General features: G+C 46.0%; 1 protein-coding gene across 1 annotated transcript; it reads left to right on the forward strand.

Annotated features, from left to right (window-relative positions):
• The first annotated feature begins 3944 nt into the window (after positions 1–3944).
• Positions 3945–17576, forward strand: LOC139305418 (sushi domain-containing protein 3). The gene is made up of 5 exons (XM_070929386.1): positions 3945–4242; positions 16228–16419; positions 16676–16829; positions 16958–17143; positions 17240–17576. Exons 1-5 carry the CDS (start codon positions 3945–3947, stop codon positions 17574–17576), a joined length of 1167 nt encoding a protein of 388 aa, XP_070785487.1.
• Positions 17577–19075: the final 1499 nt, after the last annotated feature.

Genomic DNA, 19075 nt, shown 5'->3' on the forward strand with positions numbered 1-19075 from the left:
AGAAGCAGTTCCTCTCCAAACTGTGAAAAGCTGCTGTCAGTATTTTGGCCCGCGATCAATAACGCGTGGGCTACGTATTAAAGCTGCACTATTCTGCGTTGTCATGTTGACATTTGGTACAATAACTACACGTATTGTGATAGCTGTCGCTCGTAGTAACAAACCCGCAGAGAATTATCACCCAGCTCCGCAGCTCCCCTCAGCTCGACGGAGCGTTTTAGCTTCTTTTAGCCCATTGTTTTGGTTTTGCGGCCCACAACGTAACTGTTTAGGTTCACTCTCATTGCTCTCGTCAACTTTGTCTCCGGCCAGGCAGCTGTCTCCAGTGAAAAAGCTTTGCTAAACTCACCGTACACTACTACTACTACTACTGCCCAGCACCAAACAGCAGAAGACACAGCTGGCGTCTAGCTGGTGAACATCGTGAAGCATTTAGCTGCTGAAGAGCCAGATGTTTAAAGAGTTGGTGGAGAGAAAACAAAGGTGAAAGGAGAGGGAATATCCAACATCCAATTGTCCGCTGGCCCGACACACATCGCGTTAGAACAACTTTATAACTTCTTAATGTTGTCACATTCCAGTTTGACAAAAAAAAAACGGGGACTGACGCGTACAAATGTGAATTTCATCCGTCTCTATCTGCACGGCTGCTTCCTTAATCCCCATAATCCTTCTCACAAGTGCTATGCACTCAAACCGCACTGTTGGCGGTACACATTAACACACACACACACACACACACAGTCCCGCGAGTAACAACACTGTTGTCTTAAAAGTGCAAACATGTGATGGACATCTGTCTCTCCTTCCCATGTTTGACTTCCACTCTTTCAACCGTCTGAGCTCCAGTTCTCTTCCTGTTTCGTGCCATGAAGCAACTCAGCAGATTCGCACTGTGGTTTACCACAACGTAACAGGACAGTCTGCCTGGCGACCACCTCATTTGTTTTCACTAGTTATACATATAGCATGTTTCATAATTAAAGTGGTAATGATTTATTGATGTGAAAAAAAAAACGCTGCAAGTAGCATATTAAGGACACTATGTATGATGATTTGTAGTCAGTCTCTTTGTGAAGCTTGAAATTTGACAAAATGAGACAAATAAAAAAACAAGTACTGGAGATAAAACAACAGATAATTACAACAAAACATGTTGAGAGTTAATACAAGTACTACACGCCACTTCCCAAGTCTCCTTGTATTCTGGCATTTTACTGCATAGTAATAACAACAATAGCTGGGTTTTAGATTTGGGACTCCAACTGACGCCGCACGTACTGCACACACAGTTAAAGTCCGCTCTCATGTGGAAAATCGAACACTCGCCGATGCCCCATTGAGCCGCATCACCCTCAAAACTACAATAAAGGACGTCCTCGTGAGCATTACGGCTTTTACATAACAAATACAGTGAATGTCAAATCAATGAATGCATGAAAATAATAAAAAAAAAAAAAAGAGAAAAAAAACATGAGATATCGCTTAAAGCAGAGTGGGAACAGAATGATGTCATGTCTCCCATGTTTTTATGTGGATTTTCACAATGAAAGCGCGTCTTTGACCTATGTCTTCTGCTAACATGAGGTCATTTTTGTCATTTTTGAGAACAAAATAATTCAGTTCAGACACCAGTTGAACCGCTGTAGAAGGCGACTAGCATGCACTTTGGTACACACACAGAAGTAGAAGTAGAAGTCCATGTGTTAGTTGTTCAGTTATTATATAGTTGGGGCAACTAGCTAACTGCGCTTTTCCTATAAAAACAAAACCTGCATTGACCCTCTGCAGCTCTGCATCTCTTTCCATCTCTGTGTGTCCTGTGTGTTCATCACTGCGACGCAACCTCTCTCACAAATAAGCGGCTCAAAAATTCTCAACCCGGATATCACAAAGCAAAGATTTTCTCCCCAACATTTCACAGTTCACGCCTCCTGTGCGTTAAGAGCGTTTCCCAGCATTTCAATTAAACCCTGACACCTGGAACCACCTCATTCTCTGATTTATACTGATAGGATGGGTGTATTTTTTACCATAAAAACCTTGCCTAGTGCAGCTATAATTTGATGGCTTAAAATAAAATCTTGGATCAGTCCTTTGAAGCCTTTCCTGTGTCCACTTTGGCAAAGCTGTGGCTGTAAATAATGTAGTTTGCGGCAGCAGAGCCCACCGCGTCCCCTTTTTACTGGCCCGACGTTTGATAGAAGGCAGTTTTCTCAGGCTAAAAGTGCTGGATCTCACTTCATCTGTCTCTCTTTTCCAATCTCTTGCTGTCTTTCCTCCTCCCTCTGATTGTTTTTTCCTCCCGCTCTCATGTCATCGCTCACTCTGCCTGCTCCTCTCTCGCTCTTTAATCGCTCTCCACCTCTGTCTCTTCTCTTCTCTCTCTCCATCCCTTTCACCTATTTTTGGGTCCCAGAAGCATCAATTATTCACGTCTTTGCATGGACCTTCTGACTAGAGAGCTATCAACAAGAGCTATCAGGGTCACCGCGTTACACCTGAGCATCCACCTGTGACACATACGCTCCCGCATGAGGATGCATGCACACACACACACACGCACACACACACACATACGCAAATAGGAGATCGTGCACACACTCGGAGACACAAGGGAAGGTAGGCAGGTACTGAAGTCACGTTTTTCACCACTTGGTTGCAAGTACGAAGCAGAAGAGATTCAAATTTATTTTAATTTCCCACTTGTTTGTTTCTCACATTTGTGTGACCTGAGAGTAATGTGTGTGAGAGCTTGATAGAGAAATGAGGGCAAACAAGCATTGTGGTGTAGTTTTAGCCAATAATGTCAGCCCGCATAGAGAAAGCAGCACGTTAGCAGTGCAGCAGCTCGTCTACACGCGAGGCGTTCGGGTTCAGTACTGAGCGCAGGTCACCACACGCAATCACTGGAGTTACAAGCGGTAAAAACTGATGAAAACAGACTTGAAGTGTAAAAGTATGCTTCAAGACAGCCATCCTATGTTGGCCCGTGAGCTCATTTAGTGATTGTGTCAGCCTATCTGCACCGCCTATACCGCAGTACATTGTGCTTTCGGTTGGAGGAGCTTGTGTCTTATTGTGCGAGACTCTTCAGCCGCTCATCGGATGACGGTGCTGTTCTGTGTGTTCGGTTTCCCTCCTGCCCGTCACTGTGGCAGTCTGCTGAATACTCACTTTGGGGCGGCTACAAGCTTTGGAAGCCTCTCTTACATTGATCAGTCTGAATGGTTTTCCAGGAGAAGTGTCTATACAATCAATGCAGTGAAACTAGAGAGTGAGAGGGACACATGGGGAGAGGGGCGGAGAGGGAAAGAGCAGCAACCAGGAATATCAGGACTTAAGGCTGAGTTACAGCTCAGCACAGCTCAGCGAATGAGTTACTGTTATGCAAGAGCTCAGTCAGCCCAGCTGGAGATCAGAGAGAGAGAGAGAGAGAGAGAGAGAGAGAGCAGTGGACCGAGTGAGCAGTGAGAGCACGAGTGAACGAGCTGAGAGAGAGAGGAGAGGGCTGGAGAGAAAACAACAGTGAGCTGAGAGCAAGCAGATTACAGCTGGATCAACCACACACACACACACACACACACACACACATTCATACATGAACGTACACACTCCCTCACTTCCTCTTGTTCTCTGTCATACCTTCTCGCAGCACGGCAGCATCATGAGCGGCAACACAGAGGGGGTTTTCCTCTCTCCGCCAAGGGAGTGAGGGGAGAAGTGGGAGAGAAGAGGAGGACGGGGGGAGAAGAAAAGCAGAGGAGGAAGACAGAAAAAGAGTAAGGAGGAAAGGGAAGCAACAAACTTTCCTCTGAAGGATCTTTCCACCTCCTACTGAGACCATGAGGCTGTGAATCCTCCTCCTCCTCCTCCTCCTCCTCCTCGTTCTTCTTCTTTTTCCTCTGACAGCTCTTCTTCTTCTTCTTCATTACCTGAACCCCATGTCTCCGAAAGTTGGACCCGCCGTCCAAGGCACAGGCGCCCACCTCTGGATGCTGCTGTGCCCCCTGTTCTGTGCTCTGGTCCTGGCCAGAGGCTCCACGCTGAGCCCGGAGGACTCGCAGAGCGCCGCTGCCACGTCGCTGCCGGAGGACTGGACCGGCAGGACGATCCAGCTGCAGCCGGACCTGCAGACTGAAGCCCAGATGCCGACGGAAGCGCAGACGGAAGCGCAGACGGAGGCTCAGACGGAGGCTCTGACGGACACGCCAACTCAGAGCACCACCAGCAACTACACAGGTCAGTCTGTCAGCCATTGACTTCTTCCTCTTTTACTGCTACAACTCTCCAGTGGGAGGTTTACTGATGATTTCTACTTCTAGAGTTTTCAGCTGCATGCCTGAAGCGCCGAAGCTGAATCCACACTGAGAGAAATCCTTCGTGCAAATAGGAAATAGAAAAAAAGGGTCCAGTCGACAACTTGGTAATCGGCTCACCAAAATTCAGTGACTTCAGCTTCTCAAAAGTGAATATTTGCACATTTTCTTAGTCTTCCGTGATAGTAAACTGAGCATTCGGGGCTTTGCACTATTGTTTGGACAAGAATGCTTTTCAAATATGTCAACGTGGGCTGTGGGAAATTGTGCACTGTTCTCAGACATTATATAGACCCAGCTATTAATCCGTATTATAAAAGTTCTTGTCATGGTCATGGGCAACTTTGTGACTACCAACAGCAAAAGTGTTGACTCAAGTATATAGATGTAGACATTCAAATGTAGATATAACAAGTAATTATAACAAGTCCTTCTTGTTTCCACGTTTGGGTTTCTGCTCACCTTAACCCGCACCCGACCCTGGCTTTAAACCCAAGTATCTTCTGTGATACTGAACCTCAAACTAAACTTAGGCCTGAATCAAACTCCAACCACAGAAAAGCATCGCTTTGACACAAGAGGTGCACAAGGTTGCGATTCCTCCCTGACGTTTGACCAATACTGTTATTGTTTGGGTTTCATGGAAGTTGCTGACGTGCTGCAGAGTGTCAGTGCTGGTTTGCAGTGTGTTGCTTGAGCGCCCCCCTCCAAAAACCTCCACGCCATGAAAAAAGACATTCACAAAACCACAAAACATCAATCTTTCCCCGCGAAACTCATCGAGGAAGCAGCAAAGTGTGGAAACGTGTGAATGTTGTAATGTGTGTGTTTGCCTGTAAGTCACTTGGAGTGTTGTGTACTTCCTCTGTTTTTCTTTTGATTTACAGTAAACCTGTGTGTGTGTGTGTGTGTGTGTGGTGTGTGTGTACTTGAAAGCTTGCAGTTTGAGATGCGTGTGCGTGTACATAAGTGAGAGTGCACGCGTGTGTCCTCATGTGTATGAGAGTGAGAACAGTTTTGCACAGGCTGAATGTATTATTATGCATCATGTCAATATGTCTACACAAGTACAGAAGTGCAAACCTGTTTCTACACGTGTGCTTTTGTGTTGGACTCTTTTTTTTTGTTGGTGTGTGTGTGTGTGTGTATGCGCTCGTCTGGGAATACAGATGTGTGAGCGCATACAAGCAAAAGTGCACTTACTCTGTGTGTGTGTGTGTGTGGCGGCAGGTGATGCAGTTAAAGACAGTTCGTTATGTCCAGGCTGGAGCTGCTCAGCCTGAAGAGAAAGCTGCAGCACCGCTCGCATGACTTCACCTCCACTGGGGCATGAGCTGCCTCTCTCTCTCTCTCTCTCTCTCTCTCTCTCTCTCTCTCCCCCCATGTTTACTGTCTCCAACCTCCGTCGTCTCATCTGTCCCTCCTTTTCTGCTAATTCCCCTTTTCTCCCTCTGTCACTTTGTTTCTCTCCCACTCCTCGTTTTTCCCTTATGTTTCTCCTCTCCGAGTATCTGTCACTTCTTCTTTCTTCTCCCTTATTTCCTTCCACTGTCTCTCTCTTTCTTTTGTTTTCCCCCCATTTGTTCTTAAGTCCCTCGCCCGCCCCTTCTCACTCACAGAGCCCATATCCTCACGTGTATGCATAAATAGCCTACGGCTGATGGCAAAATGCAAACCTCACGTGCCTAATACACTCATAACACACACACACACACACACACACATCGGGAATGGACTCGGCCCAAACGACACCAATCTTCTTAAAGGTTTAGAGAATAAACAACACAGTTGCTCGTTTCATAACGGCAGCTCTGTGTCTAACAGAGCAGGAATAAGCACTTTATACTTTAATAACACACACACACACACATAAACACACACACACACACACACATATAAACACACACAAAAGCACACACACACACACAGGTGATCAGCTGGCTTGCCACATGGCACCACATGCATGAATTACGCCAGACCAGAGCTTTTACGTGAGAGACTTTCTGAAAATTCAAAATCCTGGAGGTGTGATTATTATCAACGTTGTGTTTGTGTGTGTTTGTGTGTGTTTGTGTGTATGACAGTTTAAACGACTTTTTCCGGCGAGCATTAACAGATAAACCCCCCCCCCCCCCCACCACCACCACATTTTAAGCCTATTTGAGTCTCTCCTTCAGGTCTGGATTACAGCAGCAACACTGTCTTCATGTTTGGACATTTTAGCCATTTTAGTTTCGGCTTCTCGAGTATAAAACCGGTCTCAGTTGTCATTTGTGGGGCAAAAAATAAATCCAGTTAAATATAGAAGGCTTTTGTAAATGCAAAGCTTTGGGACAGAGAAGATTTATAAAGCAAACCAAACTGAATGACGACGGAGGTCATAACAGTGGTTCCCAACCTTTCAGATGCACCGCCACTATCGGATGAACTCAAGTGCACCTTCATCAACACCACCCGTCGCGTGCCAATGTGCTAACTGAAGGGATTCTAATTCAACTCGATGCAATTTGATATTGTTGCAATATGTTGTTCATACAATTGAACTCAGCCAGTGTTAAGGATGGTTTGGTTAAGTTTGCAGAAGCTGGACATGACGACCACTTCACTTTTAGCTATTTCACCATTTTTCCATTACTTTTAACTATCTATGTCAACCATTCATCCACCCCTCTGTTTCACCACACAAAGTACTTATCCATTACTTTCAGCTATCTGTTTATGTGACAACACATGGTGTCCAGGTGTTACAGCTGACTCAACATGTGGTTATATATGTATTACTGGTAACTTGCAGAAGTGAGTGATATTTTCCAGCATGTAGGTTGAGTACATGTTAACATACCGTGCAAATACAGCATTGAGTGTTTAAAACCCTAAATAGACTACATCTATTGCTGTCATTAAACTATTAATGAATAGGAGTTTACAAAGCGTGTCCACTGCCATATCACAGAGAGCTCAGAGGTCAAATGTAGCTGGTAGAGATTCAGTCAGACGCGATCTGAAAGTCTCCTCCGTCCCTACACCTGCTTACTGAATCGACTGTTTTAAAAATCGATGAAACCGGTGAAGCAGACGTGTGAAGGTTTAGCGCACAGAGCCTTGGAGCGCTGGATCAAACCAGAGCTTTCAGACTCCCATCAATACGAGCCGTGACTCATTATGCAGCTCATCCAGGAACCCTCGCTGCCGGCCGTTCCCGGAAGTGAATTGATCAGAGTTCTGCTATTGACTAACTCGTCCTCAGGTGCTCCTCCTTTTACGTCCGACTGCATTCACGCGCTTGCATCCTGTGTTTTAGCTGAGCGTTTTAGTAGCTTCCGAAACTTGTTTTATGTCCATGTGAAGTGATCTTTTTTTCCTTCTGTGTTCCTCACCTTACATCGGGACAGAGTGACCCATTTTGATCTCAGATCGATAGAGTCCATCTCGCTCTGTCATATCTTACAGTATTCAACAGCTCTCATACATTCTACAATATATATCATTTCATACACAGCTGTTTGAAAAAAATGCATCCCATAAGTTATGCATAAGATTCTACAGCTATGCTCAGTGAGGCTGGACTAAGGCACAGCGGTGCTTTGGGCTAAATGCTAAATGCTAACATGCTCACAATGACCATGTTGACCTGCCTGGTGTGTGTGTGTGTGTGTGTGCGTGTGTGCATGTGTGTGTCATATATATATATATATATATATATATATATATATATATACCATGTTTACCATCTTAATTAACTATGTTAGCATGCTAACATTAACTAATTAGCACTAAACAAAAAGTGCAACGTTATTTTACGTTTGCAAGTTATTTTAAATGACCGTTTAGATGTAGAACCAAAAAAGCAACAGCGCTGTGCGTCAAAATTAGGAGAGAATGAGGCAACAAAGCAACTCTGGCTGTGCATTGAACATCACAGACTAACGAAGTAAGACTGAGAAATGGAGCGAAACAAAATTCATTCTGCGCGTCATTGTTGGTAGAAAGGTGTACCACCTTTTGCAATATTTCTACCCGAGTTGGCGGTAAGAGCTGCAGCGGCGCAGCTGGTGTCCAGGTTGACCTCCCATTGAGGATCTGGCAGGCTGCCGATGAGCGGCAGTTATTTCTGCCTGAGAAAAGCCATAAGCCATTACACAGCAACACAACCTATTAACCTCGACAAGAGTGTGTGAGAGTTAATGTTAGTGTTAATCCCTAAATGAGGCCTATATCAGTTACTTAGCAGGCAGTCTGCCTCTTAATCTGGCCGAGCAGGAGTTTACAGTGAATCCTTAATGTCTGTGGTATTATTTTGTTTCTGTAATACGATTTTGTCTTGACTTTTTTGTCCAAAAGCACTTACCATACAGACTTTACACATAGTTTTCTGAGACAGTCCCTTTGTGTCTGAGGGAATGAGCCCCCCTCTGCTGCTTTGGAAGAAAAAAAAAAGAGGAAGCACTGGAGAATAAAACAAGTACAATGGTGTGCAACTAAGTAGTCAGCGACCACAACTTATTGTAGCTTCTAAATATTCTAAAAGGAATCCAGCTTCTTGAACAAAAACAAATGTTCTGTTTCAGATACAGCATCTACCTCACGATGACAATAAGCTGCTTATTCTTCACTCTTGAGTTTCTTTAGATAAGATCGTCAGCCAAAAGCCTAAAACGTAAATGTGAAATGTTACAATGCCTTTAATCTCATCAGGTGACAGGCAAAGCCAATTACCTTTGTCTATTCCGGGCTATTTCTAGCGCGAGAAATCCTGTTAATGACACGCTAACGCCAGGGAATACAGATGCACACACTCACTGGTTGCAGGTAGAGTCCAGTTTCTTCTGTCTGTCTTGTCAGAGGTTTCTTTTGGTATCTAAACTTTAACACGTGCAGTGTCTGGATGTCTGCATCCAGGCATGAACAACAGAAGGATGTCTGCGGGGACACATGCTTTACATGCAAGGGCACTCGCACACATACGCATGCAGCGCCAGGGGTATTTCTGTCATCGACACACCACCATCGTCACTCCTGAGTCCTACAGGCTTGGCGAGCTTCAGACAAAGAGTTCCTTCTGTCTCCTGCCTGTCAATCCAATATGGCCGTTGGCAGTGACTCAACTTCATTATTACCTTCCCACGGCTTAAAACTAGCGCCGCTCGCTGAACAAAGTCACTGAGGGAGAGTCCGAAATGAGCCGTCTCTCTCTGCCCCGATGGTTGAAGCTGGATGGGGGGCAGCTAAAGGGCAAGCGGAATGAAAGTGAAGAGGCAGCAAAGGCAAACACACACATCAAAAACCTCATCTAAACAACCTCATCACAAGCTGCGCCTTAACAGTGAAAGCAACCGTTCGGCATTTTGGGAAATGCGCTTATTATCTTTCCTGCCATGCAAAAAGTGTAATAACAACAATTAGTCATTTTAACATGGGGAGGGGAGGGGGGTGTCTGTTCTCTCCACTTGAAGGTTGAAGGTTTCTAGGACTAGTGTTTCTCCCTTCTGGCGTGTCAGTGAGATTAACCAGTCAGTTGGTAATGTCTGTAGTTCAAAATCAGCCCCACTGTCCTTGCTCTGTTTAACTGGACAGATTATCCTCAATCAGATCCAGCCAAAGCTGCCCGGTTAAAGGAGAACTCCATTGCAGCTTCTGCCTCTGCTTTCTGCACAAAGTCAGCATGAAGCCAGTTACAAACCAACAAACAATCCCTCAAAAATGTGATTATGCAAATGGCCTTGATTACTTTATTTCACTCTACAAGCATTTGGGACTCATTGGACACGAGCTTCATGTGTTTCCACAGGAACACACACGCTACGCAAGCAGAGTGAGAGCCGGGGGGGTGGGGGTGTGGAGGGGGGGGGGGGGGGGGGTTAGGTAATCAGTTGTGATACCGCACATCAGTGAGGTGCCACAGAAATAGATACACTGATGGAGAGGACAGGGAGGCATGATGTCTGTTTGAGGCCAGATCACACGAAGCTGGAGCAGCTGGAGCAGAGGGACCAAAAAAACACTCGAGAAGAAGAAGAAGAATGAGACAGGAGCACGTGGAGGAACGAGATGAAGCGAGTCAGCCGTCAGCCAAGAGTGCCGCCTTTCATTAACTTCAACTCAGACTCTTAGCGTCTGGTGAAGTCTGACTCAGATGAAATTTATTTTTAAGCATTGTTTATCCGGAGAAAAGTGAGCAAGCACGGAGGAGGGAGATTCTGTCCTTCAGAGCTCAGTTTCTAAGTGCGCTTTGTCTTCTTTGTCAAAGGAAACCAAGACAATCTACTGCTTTCACACGGAAAAAAAAGTCCTCAAGATAAAAAAGCAGATGTTAATACAGAATTTGTTTCGCCAATTAAAAACAGTTGAGCACACCGACTCCTCGGGACACCAGCATTAAAGCTGCACTAACCAAGATTTGTGTTTTAACAATTGATCAAATGATGTGTAATGTGAGTGGGGTTTGTTGGAGTGGTTAACCCACAGAGAATTAACTTAATATGATGACTCAATAATCAGAACCATTCGTGCATAACAATGAGTTCAACATCTCCAAAGTCTGCTGTGATGTCCCGCCCCCGCCGGGCTGTGATTGGTCTGTCCACCAAACGTGACATTGAGAAGGGCATTCATTCATTTCATGTTTCAACAAAAGGCACCTAAAGTAGCTAAATAGCCAGCGAGCCAAACCCAAACCTTGCTTATCTGATCCCTCTTGTCTTCTGTCTCACCGCTTCAGCTGCAGAACCTTGACTAACAGCTGAACTGGTCTCACTGGTCTCACTGGGCTGCTCTCTCTGCTCCCTCTCCTCTCCTCTCCAGTGCCTTCAGGCTCACTCGGCCTCGAGATGATTGACTGGTGAATTAAACATTTGTCAGCCTCAAGAGAATTCAACCTCTTCTCTCTCTCAGCTTCTCAGAGCCACCTTTAAAGTTTTCCTCTTTTAGTTTGGCCATCGTGCTCCGCTCCACTATTTGTCCAAATTGTCACGGCTTAACAGAGATGAAAGGGGTGTGACCCAGGTAAAGTTCGAATGTGATTGGCTGGCAGGAAGTCCCAGTGCTCCAGTTGGCCAGTCAGCCTCTGCTGTATGCACAGATTTGGACCAGTCTTTGTCGAATCTGTCCTCCAACTTTATGAAAGTGAAATACTGAATCAGTGGAGCGTTATGTGAAGGCTATTCCAACTTGGAATTGTTTGATTTGGGCAACACATTCATGATGCAATGATCAGTTTATAACGGAAGGTCTTGAATTTGAAGCTGAAAAGTAAATAAAGTGAGTATGTAATGTGTGTGTGTGTGTGGGCATGGCATGCACACCTTATGTCACTGTACAGTACATCCCTGTGCTGTCACACGTGTGTGCATGCAAAGTGTGTGTTTGTTCTGTTCACTCACTCGTGTGCGTGCGAGTGTGTGTGTGTGTGTGTGTGTGTGTGTGTGTGCGTTTGAATCTTTAATGCAGAGGGCCTAATCTTTATTTAATCACAAACTATTCCGAGTGCTTCCCTGACAGAGACGAGTGGGCAGGGTTTTAGAGAAGAATACAGCCGAGTGGATGTTTGCTTGGTGGTGTCGGGTTGCCAGGTTTGGGGGTCCAGAAGTGTATTAGCGCCCCGCCGGCAGCTGAGCGCTTTGATTGGCAACCCGCAGTTTCCACGATGACAGAGAAGCTTTCTGAATGGGGCCGAACCAACGTGAAAGAGCAAACAGAGCGCAGAGTCAACACACACACACACACACACACACACACACACACACACACACACACAGAACTAACGTAGCCTTCTCTTCTCTTCTTCTCTTTGTATTAAACACACACACACACACTCACACACACACTCACACGCTACCTGGACATCAGACAACTTTACTTGCAGCCAAATTCAAACAACACACCAAAACCAATGCACATTTCCAACCTTTCTGGCGTTAATAGCGGGTTTTGTGATTGAAACTGGGCTCCACTGGGGGTGTTCTGTTTGTTCACTCCACACTGGCGTTATTGTTCCTCTTCTCGGTTTACTTGAACTCGCGGGGAGGTGGGTGTTACTTCAGTGTCTCGGGGGGGGGGGGGCGACGAGTTTTCTGCTGCGGCGTGGCAACAGCCGAGGTAAAGGCTCTGTCTTTGGCAGGAGTGTGTGTGTGTGTGTGTGTGTGTGTGTGTGTGTGTGTGTGGATGCTTAAGAAGTGCATTCCAAGTCCCAGTACATCCATTAACTAATGTGCTAATGGTGTGTTCAGACTGACACACTGCAATATAAACCCAAAATCACTTCTATGGACATGTAGTGACGAAACCACGGAGAATTACCTCCCAACTGCCCTGAGCTCCACTGAGCGCCTCCGCATCTTTCAGGTCACTACTGGTACTACAGCACGCAGCCTCACTGCCTGGGTCCACTCATCAATATGCAGCTGTTCTCAGTGGAAAAACTTCCAATAAACCCACAGCACGCTACCCGCCCAGCACCAAACAGCAGACAGTAAGCGCGAGCATGGGGCTGTTTGAGTGCGAGGGCAGGGTTATTATAAGATAGAGCCATAAGAATGTAGTGTCAGCTTGAGTGAGGATCATCTTCCCTCTGAATTTGTGTTCAGGAGTTAGTGTTCCTGCTGAGCGTCGACTTCCACGCGACATCCACAACCCCCCCTCCCCCGCGAAGTTATGGTCTTCATCAACAGAATGAGTTTCCCGGATCAGACAAAGGTCTGCATCAAAGACTTTTGCATAAAGAAATAACGGCTTTCGTTTAGTTATCCCTCTCAGACCTCGAGCGTTAGCTGAAAGAGCACTTTATCAAAGAAACAGAACAAATGTGGCTGTAACCTGGAAGCCCCCCCCCCCCCCGGGATGAATCCAAATGCAGGCATCAGATCAGCCAGTGTATCGCCTTGTTATCCACAAGTTCTCCCTCCGATGAAATAAGCGACCTTCTTCACCCGACAGGCTTGCTGGATCACCGGCCACAGTGTGCCCCGAGACCTCTTCGCTTCAGGCATTTGATCCAGTGTTTGGACGTCTTCCGGACCAGTGTTGTGAAAATGTCTCAGAGAGGTGAAGGACGACGTCGCCTGTGAACTGAAACAATCCCTTCCAGAAACCTGTCCTCGCTTCTCCATCACCTTCATTATGTCTTGCGTGTCAGCAGAGAGAACGTTGATGGAAGATTTGAGACTTTCCAATGGAAGAGCCTAGCTAGCTTGAGCACGATGCTGTCTGCCTGTTTTTTTTTGGGGGGGGGGGGGGTTGTACCACTAACAGCATGCTGTCTGCCAACGACACGCAGCCACAGCGTAAGTTTGTTTTGTCTCTCGTCCTCTACGGTTGCTGTTGTCAATCAAACGCAGACACGCCCCTCAAGCCGCCTGAGACAAAAAGGAACATTTAAAAAACATGGTGACATTATTTTTGTGTTTTTGACTATAAAAATGGATGACAAATGTGATTCCAGTTGGACAACAGACTCTTTGCGTGGGAATTAAAAACATAACAGGCATGTTGCGGGCAAGAGTACGCCTCACATGCTGTCATACAGCAGTCAGCAAGTAACATCAGATTGTATCGTATTGGGCTACTGTTTTCTATTTCAATGAAGTCCCGATAAAAATTGCCATTGAAAGTTAATTTTCTGTACCATCTAATAATCAATATCCCCGTGTGGACAGGAAACAGATAACTGTGTTGTTCGGCGCGATGTGGGAGTCTTTATAATGGATCATTTCATGACAGCTCCTGCTACTGAAATGCGGTCTGATAAACTCGCCACATGAATCTCAGGTGATAATTAAAAAAAAACACCTCATTTTAATTAAACAATATCATATCGCTTTCATTCAAATGCAAATTCCGCTCCTTGGTGTGTCTTTCAGCGAGAGATTAGCATCTCTCAAACACAAACGGCAGGGTTATATTATTTTCTAACAGCAACGGTTGCACTGAAAACAAAGAAAGGAGCCTGGCGTTGGAAAAGAATACACACTCACACTTCTGTGTCCAGTCTTCATTGAAACTCACATTTCAATTCCCCTCTCTCTTGCACAGCGTTGGGGAAAACATGATGTCTTCTATCGGGCGTATTTGTGCGTATGACAAAGGTTGTGCCTCTGCCCCGGCCACAGAGAGCGGGAAAACATGGCCGAAGAGTCTGTTGCATCAGTCTCTGAAGAGACGTTCTGAGGCTTGGATTTGGGTGTGCCACCATCTTTGCCAGTTCATTGAGCTACTAAATCTGAATTTGGGCTAATGGGTGAAGCAGAGGTGGTACAAGTATGTGATGTCATTGTAATATGTGTGGACACACACATGCACACGTTTTCCCTGTACTGTACCCATTACGCACGTGTCTGGTTTGTGTGTGCTTTGATGTGTGTGTGTGTGTGTGTGTGTGTGTGAGGGAGGGCATGCTGTCATCTCCACACAGGATCACGGGATCCTCTCCCTCTCTGCTGCTGCAGAAATCCTCCCATCTGTCGCTCCTAATCAGCAGAGAGCAGCTTGCATGTTCACAGGGTCTTATAGCGGGATGACAACACACACACACACACACACACACACACACACACACACACAGAGATTACACTAACAATACTGACACAGCAAACTGCTGCATCACATGCCCTTCTGGCCGTTACTCATTAAAACATCATATTAGCAAACCGTGCTGTAACTCTCTTTCTTTATTTCTTTTCAAAGCAAGACCCTTTTAAAGCTGCGCTAATTTTAGATGAAGAAACGACTGTGTGAAACTTAAAAAGGTGTGACAATGATCAGAATGACTTTGCAGTTCTGTGCACGCTGTAGCATCTTTCAGCTCGTTGTTTTGGTTTTGCAAATGTTTAGTGAATGTTTGCTTCTAGTGGTAATTCAAGCGAAGGTGCATCTTATCAAATTACTTTTTTTTAAAAGAACAACATACATCGCAGTTCAAGTAACATATATGTTTTCACCCTTGTGACTTACTGGATAACTATTTTTTGATGGAACTTAGTGTCTCACATATTGGCCATGACAAAGTATGAGCCAGTGAAGTGAGTTTTAAAAGCCAGAAATCCCAGCAGCTGGCCAAATAGTTGCTGAGTCATCCGCACTGATCAATAGCCCTGTCACCCCCACAGCAGAGATCATATGGTGTTTCTGGGCTACAGTATGGCGCAGGAATAAACCCTAGTTATTTTCCTTTTAGAGACGCTGTAGGTTTACATGAGATTTCCTGAGAGCCTCAAAAATCCCTGCAGCACCATCTAACAATAGCTGCTGTATCACGAGACCTCTCGGAGGTATTTGTGTATCATAGCATAAGGAAGGTAAAAATAGTCCTTTCTGTCTCTCCCTCTCTCCGTCTCTGTGTCTATCTATCCAGTGGAGCTGCTAATCTCAGGCTCCCAGCGTAGATAAGAGACACTCTGGGCCGAGCTGTGTCACAAGGAAGTGGAGAGAGAAGGAAGGAAAAAGCAAAAGAGAGAAAAGTGTGGGACGGAGAGACAAAGGAAGAGGGGCAGTTAGAAAGGTGTTTAAATCTTCTGACAGAAAACATTATCAGTGCCTCAGGACCAAAGATAGGCTTGTTTAGATGCCATAATCCACCTTTGGTCCACAATCTACAGTCCAGGATGTGACCAAAACGGAATGAAGCAAGAAGATATGCCGTCTACTGAGGCTGCGTTCACTTAAAATACCTTTTGGACAGGCTAACTGTTTGCCCCCGTTTCCGGTCTTTGTGCTAAGCTAAGCTAAGCGATTGCTGGCTCCAGGTTCATATTGACCGTACAGATGTGAGAGTGAAACGAATGAGCACGTTTCCCAAAATGGAAAAAACAAACAAACGAAAAACACTGTTCTCCGCTATTTACGTCCTCTGCTCTCAATCTCAAGGTGTTTCGTGGATCGGAGAAGTGACCTCCTGCTTCGTCTCCCCTCTCCTCAGGTCTGTCCTGTGTCCCTGTCCTGCCGCCACGTCGGGGTTCCTTCTATGTAGAGAGTGGCACAGGCGTGTCGATCGGCACCGTGTTGGCCTTCTGGTGCAGAGAGGGATACCAGCTGGTCGGCAGCGACAAAATCTACTGCAATGTCAGGAACGGCAAACCGCAGTGGAGCAACTACCTGCCTGTTTGCGAAGGTGAGCGGGGTCAACCTCTACAATTACTCATATCCAGATTGAACAATCTTCTCAAGTGTCAGCTCAGTCAGGCTCTGGTGTCCTCTGGTCCACACTCTCATCTAAATACGGTCACTTCTGGCTCCAAACAACCCAGACGGTCTCCAGGATCAGAGTATCGATGATTCAAGTTCCTCAGCTGGTGGTTGACAACATCTTACGTTTTCTGTGGTTAAAATAAATCTTATTACATGTCATCCCCCCTCCCCCCCTACAGCGATCCCCCGACCTGAGGACCGCGGTCTGAGAGTGGCTGTGTTGGCCTCAGTGGTGAGTGGCATTGTCATCCTCGCCATGTCCTTGTCCTTCCTCATCTGCTGTCTGCAGGAACGAACCAGCCGGGACCGAGCCAAGAAGGAGGGGCGGAGCAGGTAGGACTGGAGAGGCGGGTGCCTAAAGTATCCCTCTATATAACCCAGAATCCCTCCGTTGCATCGGGTCTTTGCTTGTTTTCAGACCCTCTCTCTTGTATGAGCTGATAACGTCCTCTCCTCCTCAGGCGCAGAGAGAAGCGCTCGGCCCGTCGCAGCGAGTGTTGGCTGGAGAGAGAGGAGGGCGAGTGGGAAACCTTCCCTCCACCCAAGATCTTCCACCTCTCCCAGAGGATGAACCCCCGTCTGGCTCCCGACAGCCCCCTCTACCTGACTGGAGGGCTCAGTGGATATGAGAACAGAGGATACCAGAGGTAAACGGGCAGCACTCACATCACGGAGAACCAAATACACACACTATTTACGTCTCGTCTTCACTTCTCGCCCTCTTTTCTCCGTCTTTCATAAAGGAGTCAGGAGAGTTTGCTGAAGGCCTCCATGCCGGGACTCTACCGCTCCGAGTCTCAGCTCTACCCACACGTCGTCCTGCAGAGGGTCCCGACTCCGACAGCGCCCTCCGCCCCTTCAGCTCCATCCGCCCCTCTCTACCTCCACCTCCCCTCTTCCTCCTCCGCTGCCTCCACGCCCGCCCACACAACCGGCCACAGCCAGCCTCACATCATGGCGCAGTACCCTACCCCGACGTACCCGCCCAACCCCAACACAGCGGTGCCCGCCTACCCCCACCCAACGCCAGCACCCATCTACCCCAACCCCAACCCGACGCCACAGCGGCCGTGGCAGTAGCTGCACCCTCCGCCTGCCGTATTTACAGGTTGGCTGTGGTGTTTCTGCTGAAGACGCTGGAGGAACATGCGGAGCGACAGCGTCACAGGCGGGTTTCAGAGTCACGTCCTCTTCCTCATCCCTGTTTTCTCCCGCAGAACGCTGCAAATGCAGCGATCCAAGGCCAACGCGAACAAAAACAGTGTAAAAATGGAGATGCAGCCGGGGTAGACGCTCCCCCTTTTACTGCATGCTTGCTGAATTTCTCCTGCATTTTGGACTCTGAACTGAACACACTAGATCTTTCTCCCCTTAATTCTTACTGAACTGCTGCTACGCCCTCTGCAAGAGGAGTTCTTTGGAGAAACTCTCGCATTTTTTTTAGCCGTCAGAAATTACAAGAAAGCATCAAGTAGCCGGGCCGACAAGGGAACACTGGAGATTTGACTTTAGAGTGTACTAAAGTTCAACGTTCATGAAAGAATAACCTGCAGTGAAGGATCACAGAAGGCCACCACTGTGTAGGCAGCTCAAATCTCTCAGCAGTGTTGTTTTTTTAATAGTTTGTTAAGGATCCCTGTCAGCCTTTAATCTAGACATGCATTATATATATATATATACATATATATATATATATGTATATATATATTGCTTTAACACTAAAGACTTAACATGAACTTCTGAAATCTCACATGTGATATAATGAAAAGTTTCGGGTCACTTTACAGCTCTTGTTAGTATGTTCCCGCACTGCGTGGCGAAGATAGACCGACAATAGGGACTTGTGGGTAGCAAACACACTGATTAAGATGCTGCTGTTGCAGCAACCATTGAATGCAGCCAGCTCTGTGCTGTTTGTAAGGATTTAATGACACAGTAATCGTTTTAAATTGATCCTTTCTTTCGCACAAAATCTGAAAAAACTAAATGTCTTCTTTTTTTTTGCGTCTGTTTATTTTTCTCTGTCTGGACTGCTGACACTCATCGTCACATAATTATTTATGACAAAAGCTTGGTTTATGGTCTGCAGTTTGTCTGGTAAAGTATTCTGGCAAAGTCAGTCAGGGCCCTTGCTGGATTTAGGAGCAGAGAATAGTAGGATATACATGACTAAAATACTGACCTGGGTCAAATATTTGTCACAACTTGTCTGGTTTGAGCCCTTGAAAGGTTCAAGTTGTTTCATGCAAAATTGATTTTCAATTTCTTGAAAACCTCTCGTGTGATGTAACTAAGGCTCTCTATGTAAGTTATATCAAACTGCTGTTTTGTCCTCGATGCACTGGAAACTGCGCAGAAACGCTCTGATATGGAAAGTTCGAGCAGGGAGATGGAGGAACTTCTGAACCGTGTTGATGACCTATAAACTCTGATTCACTTGAATTCTCCAAACCTTAGCTTTACATGAAATGTGGATATTGCTCCTAATTTCATTTTTTTTTTAATCAATAATCAACCTTAAACCTTTATTACTCCCTTCGTCTATGTACAAGCATTTTTAATCATAAACTCTGTCCCCT

The sequence above is a fragment of the Enoplosus armatus genome, chromosome 22 (assembly GCF_043641665.1).
Source record: "Enoplosus armatus isolate fEnoArm2 chromosome 22, fEnoArm2.hap1, whole genome shotgun sequence".
In the NCBI taxonomy this organism is placed as follows: domain Eukaryota; kingdom Metazoa; phylum Chordata; class Actinopteri; order Centrarchiformes; family Enoplosidae; genus Enoplosus; species Enoplosus armatus.

Bases quoted from the DNA above. Each gene is read 5' to 3' on its own strand.
- LOC139305418 (XM_070929386.1), top strand. From the start codon at position 3,945: ATGTCTCCGAAAGTTGGACCCGCCGTCCAAGGCACAGGCGCCCACCTC. The intron at 4,243-16,227 runs GTCAGTCTGTCA...CCCTCTCCTCAG, and splicing joins CACCACCAGCAACTACACAG to GTCTGTCCTGTGTCCCTGTC. The intron at 17,144-17,239 runs GTAAACGGGCAG...TCTTTCATAAAG, and splicing joins GAGAACAGAGGATACCAGAG to GAGTCAGGAGAGTTTGCTGA.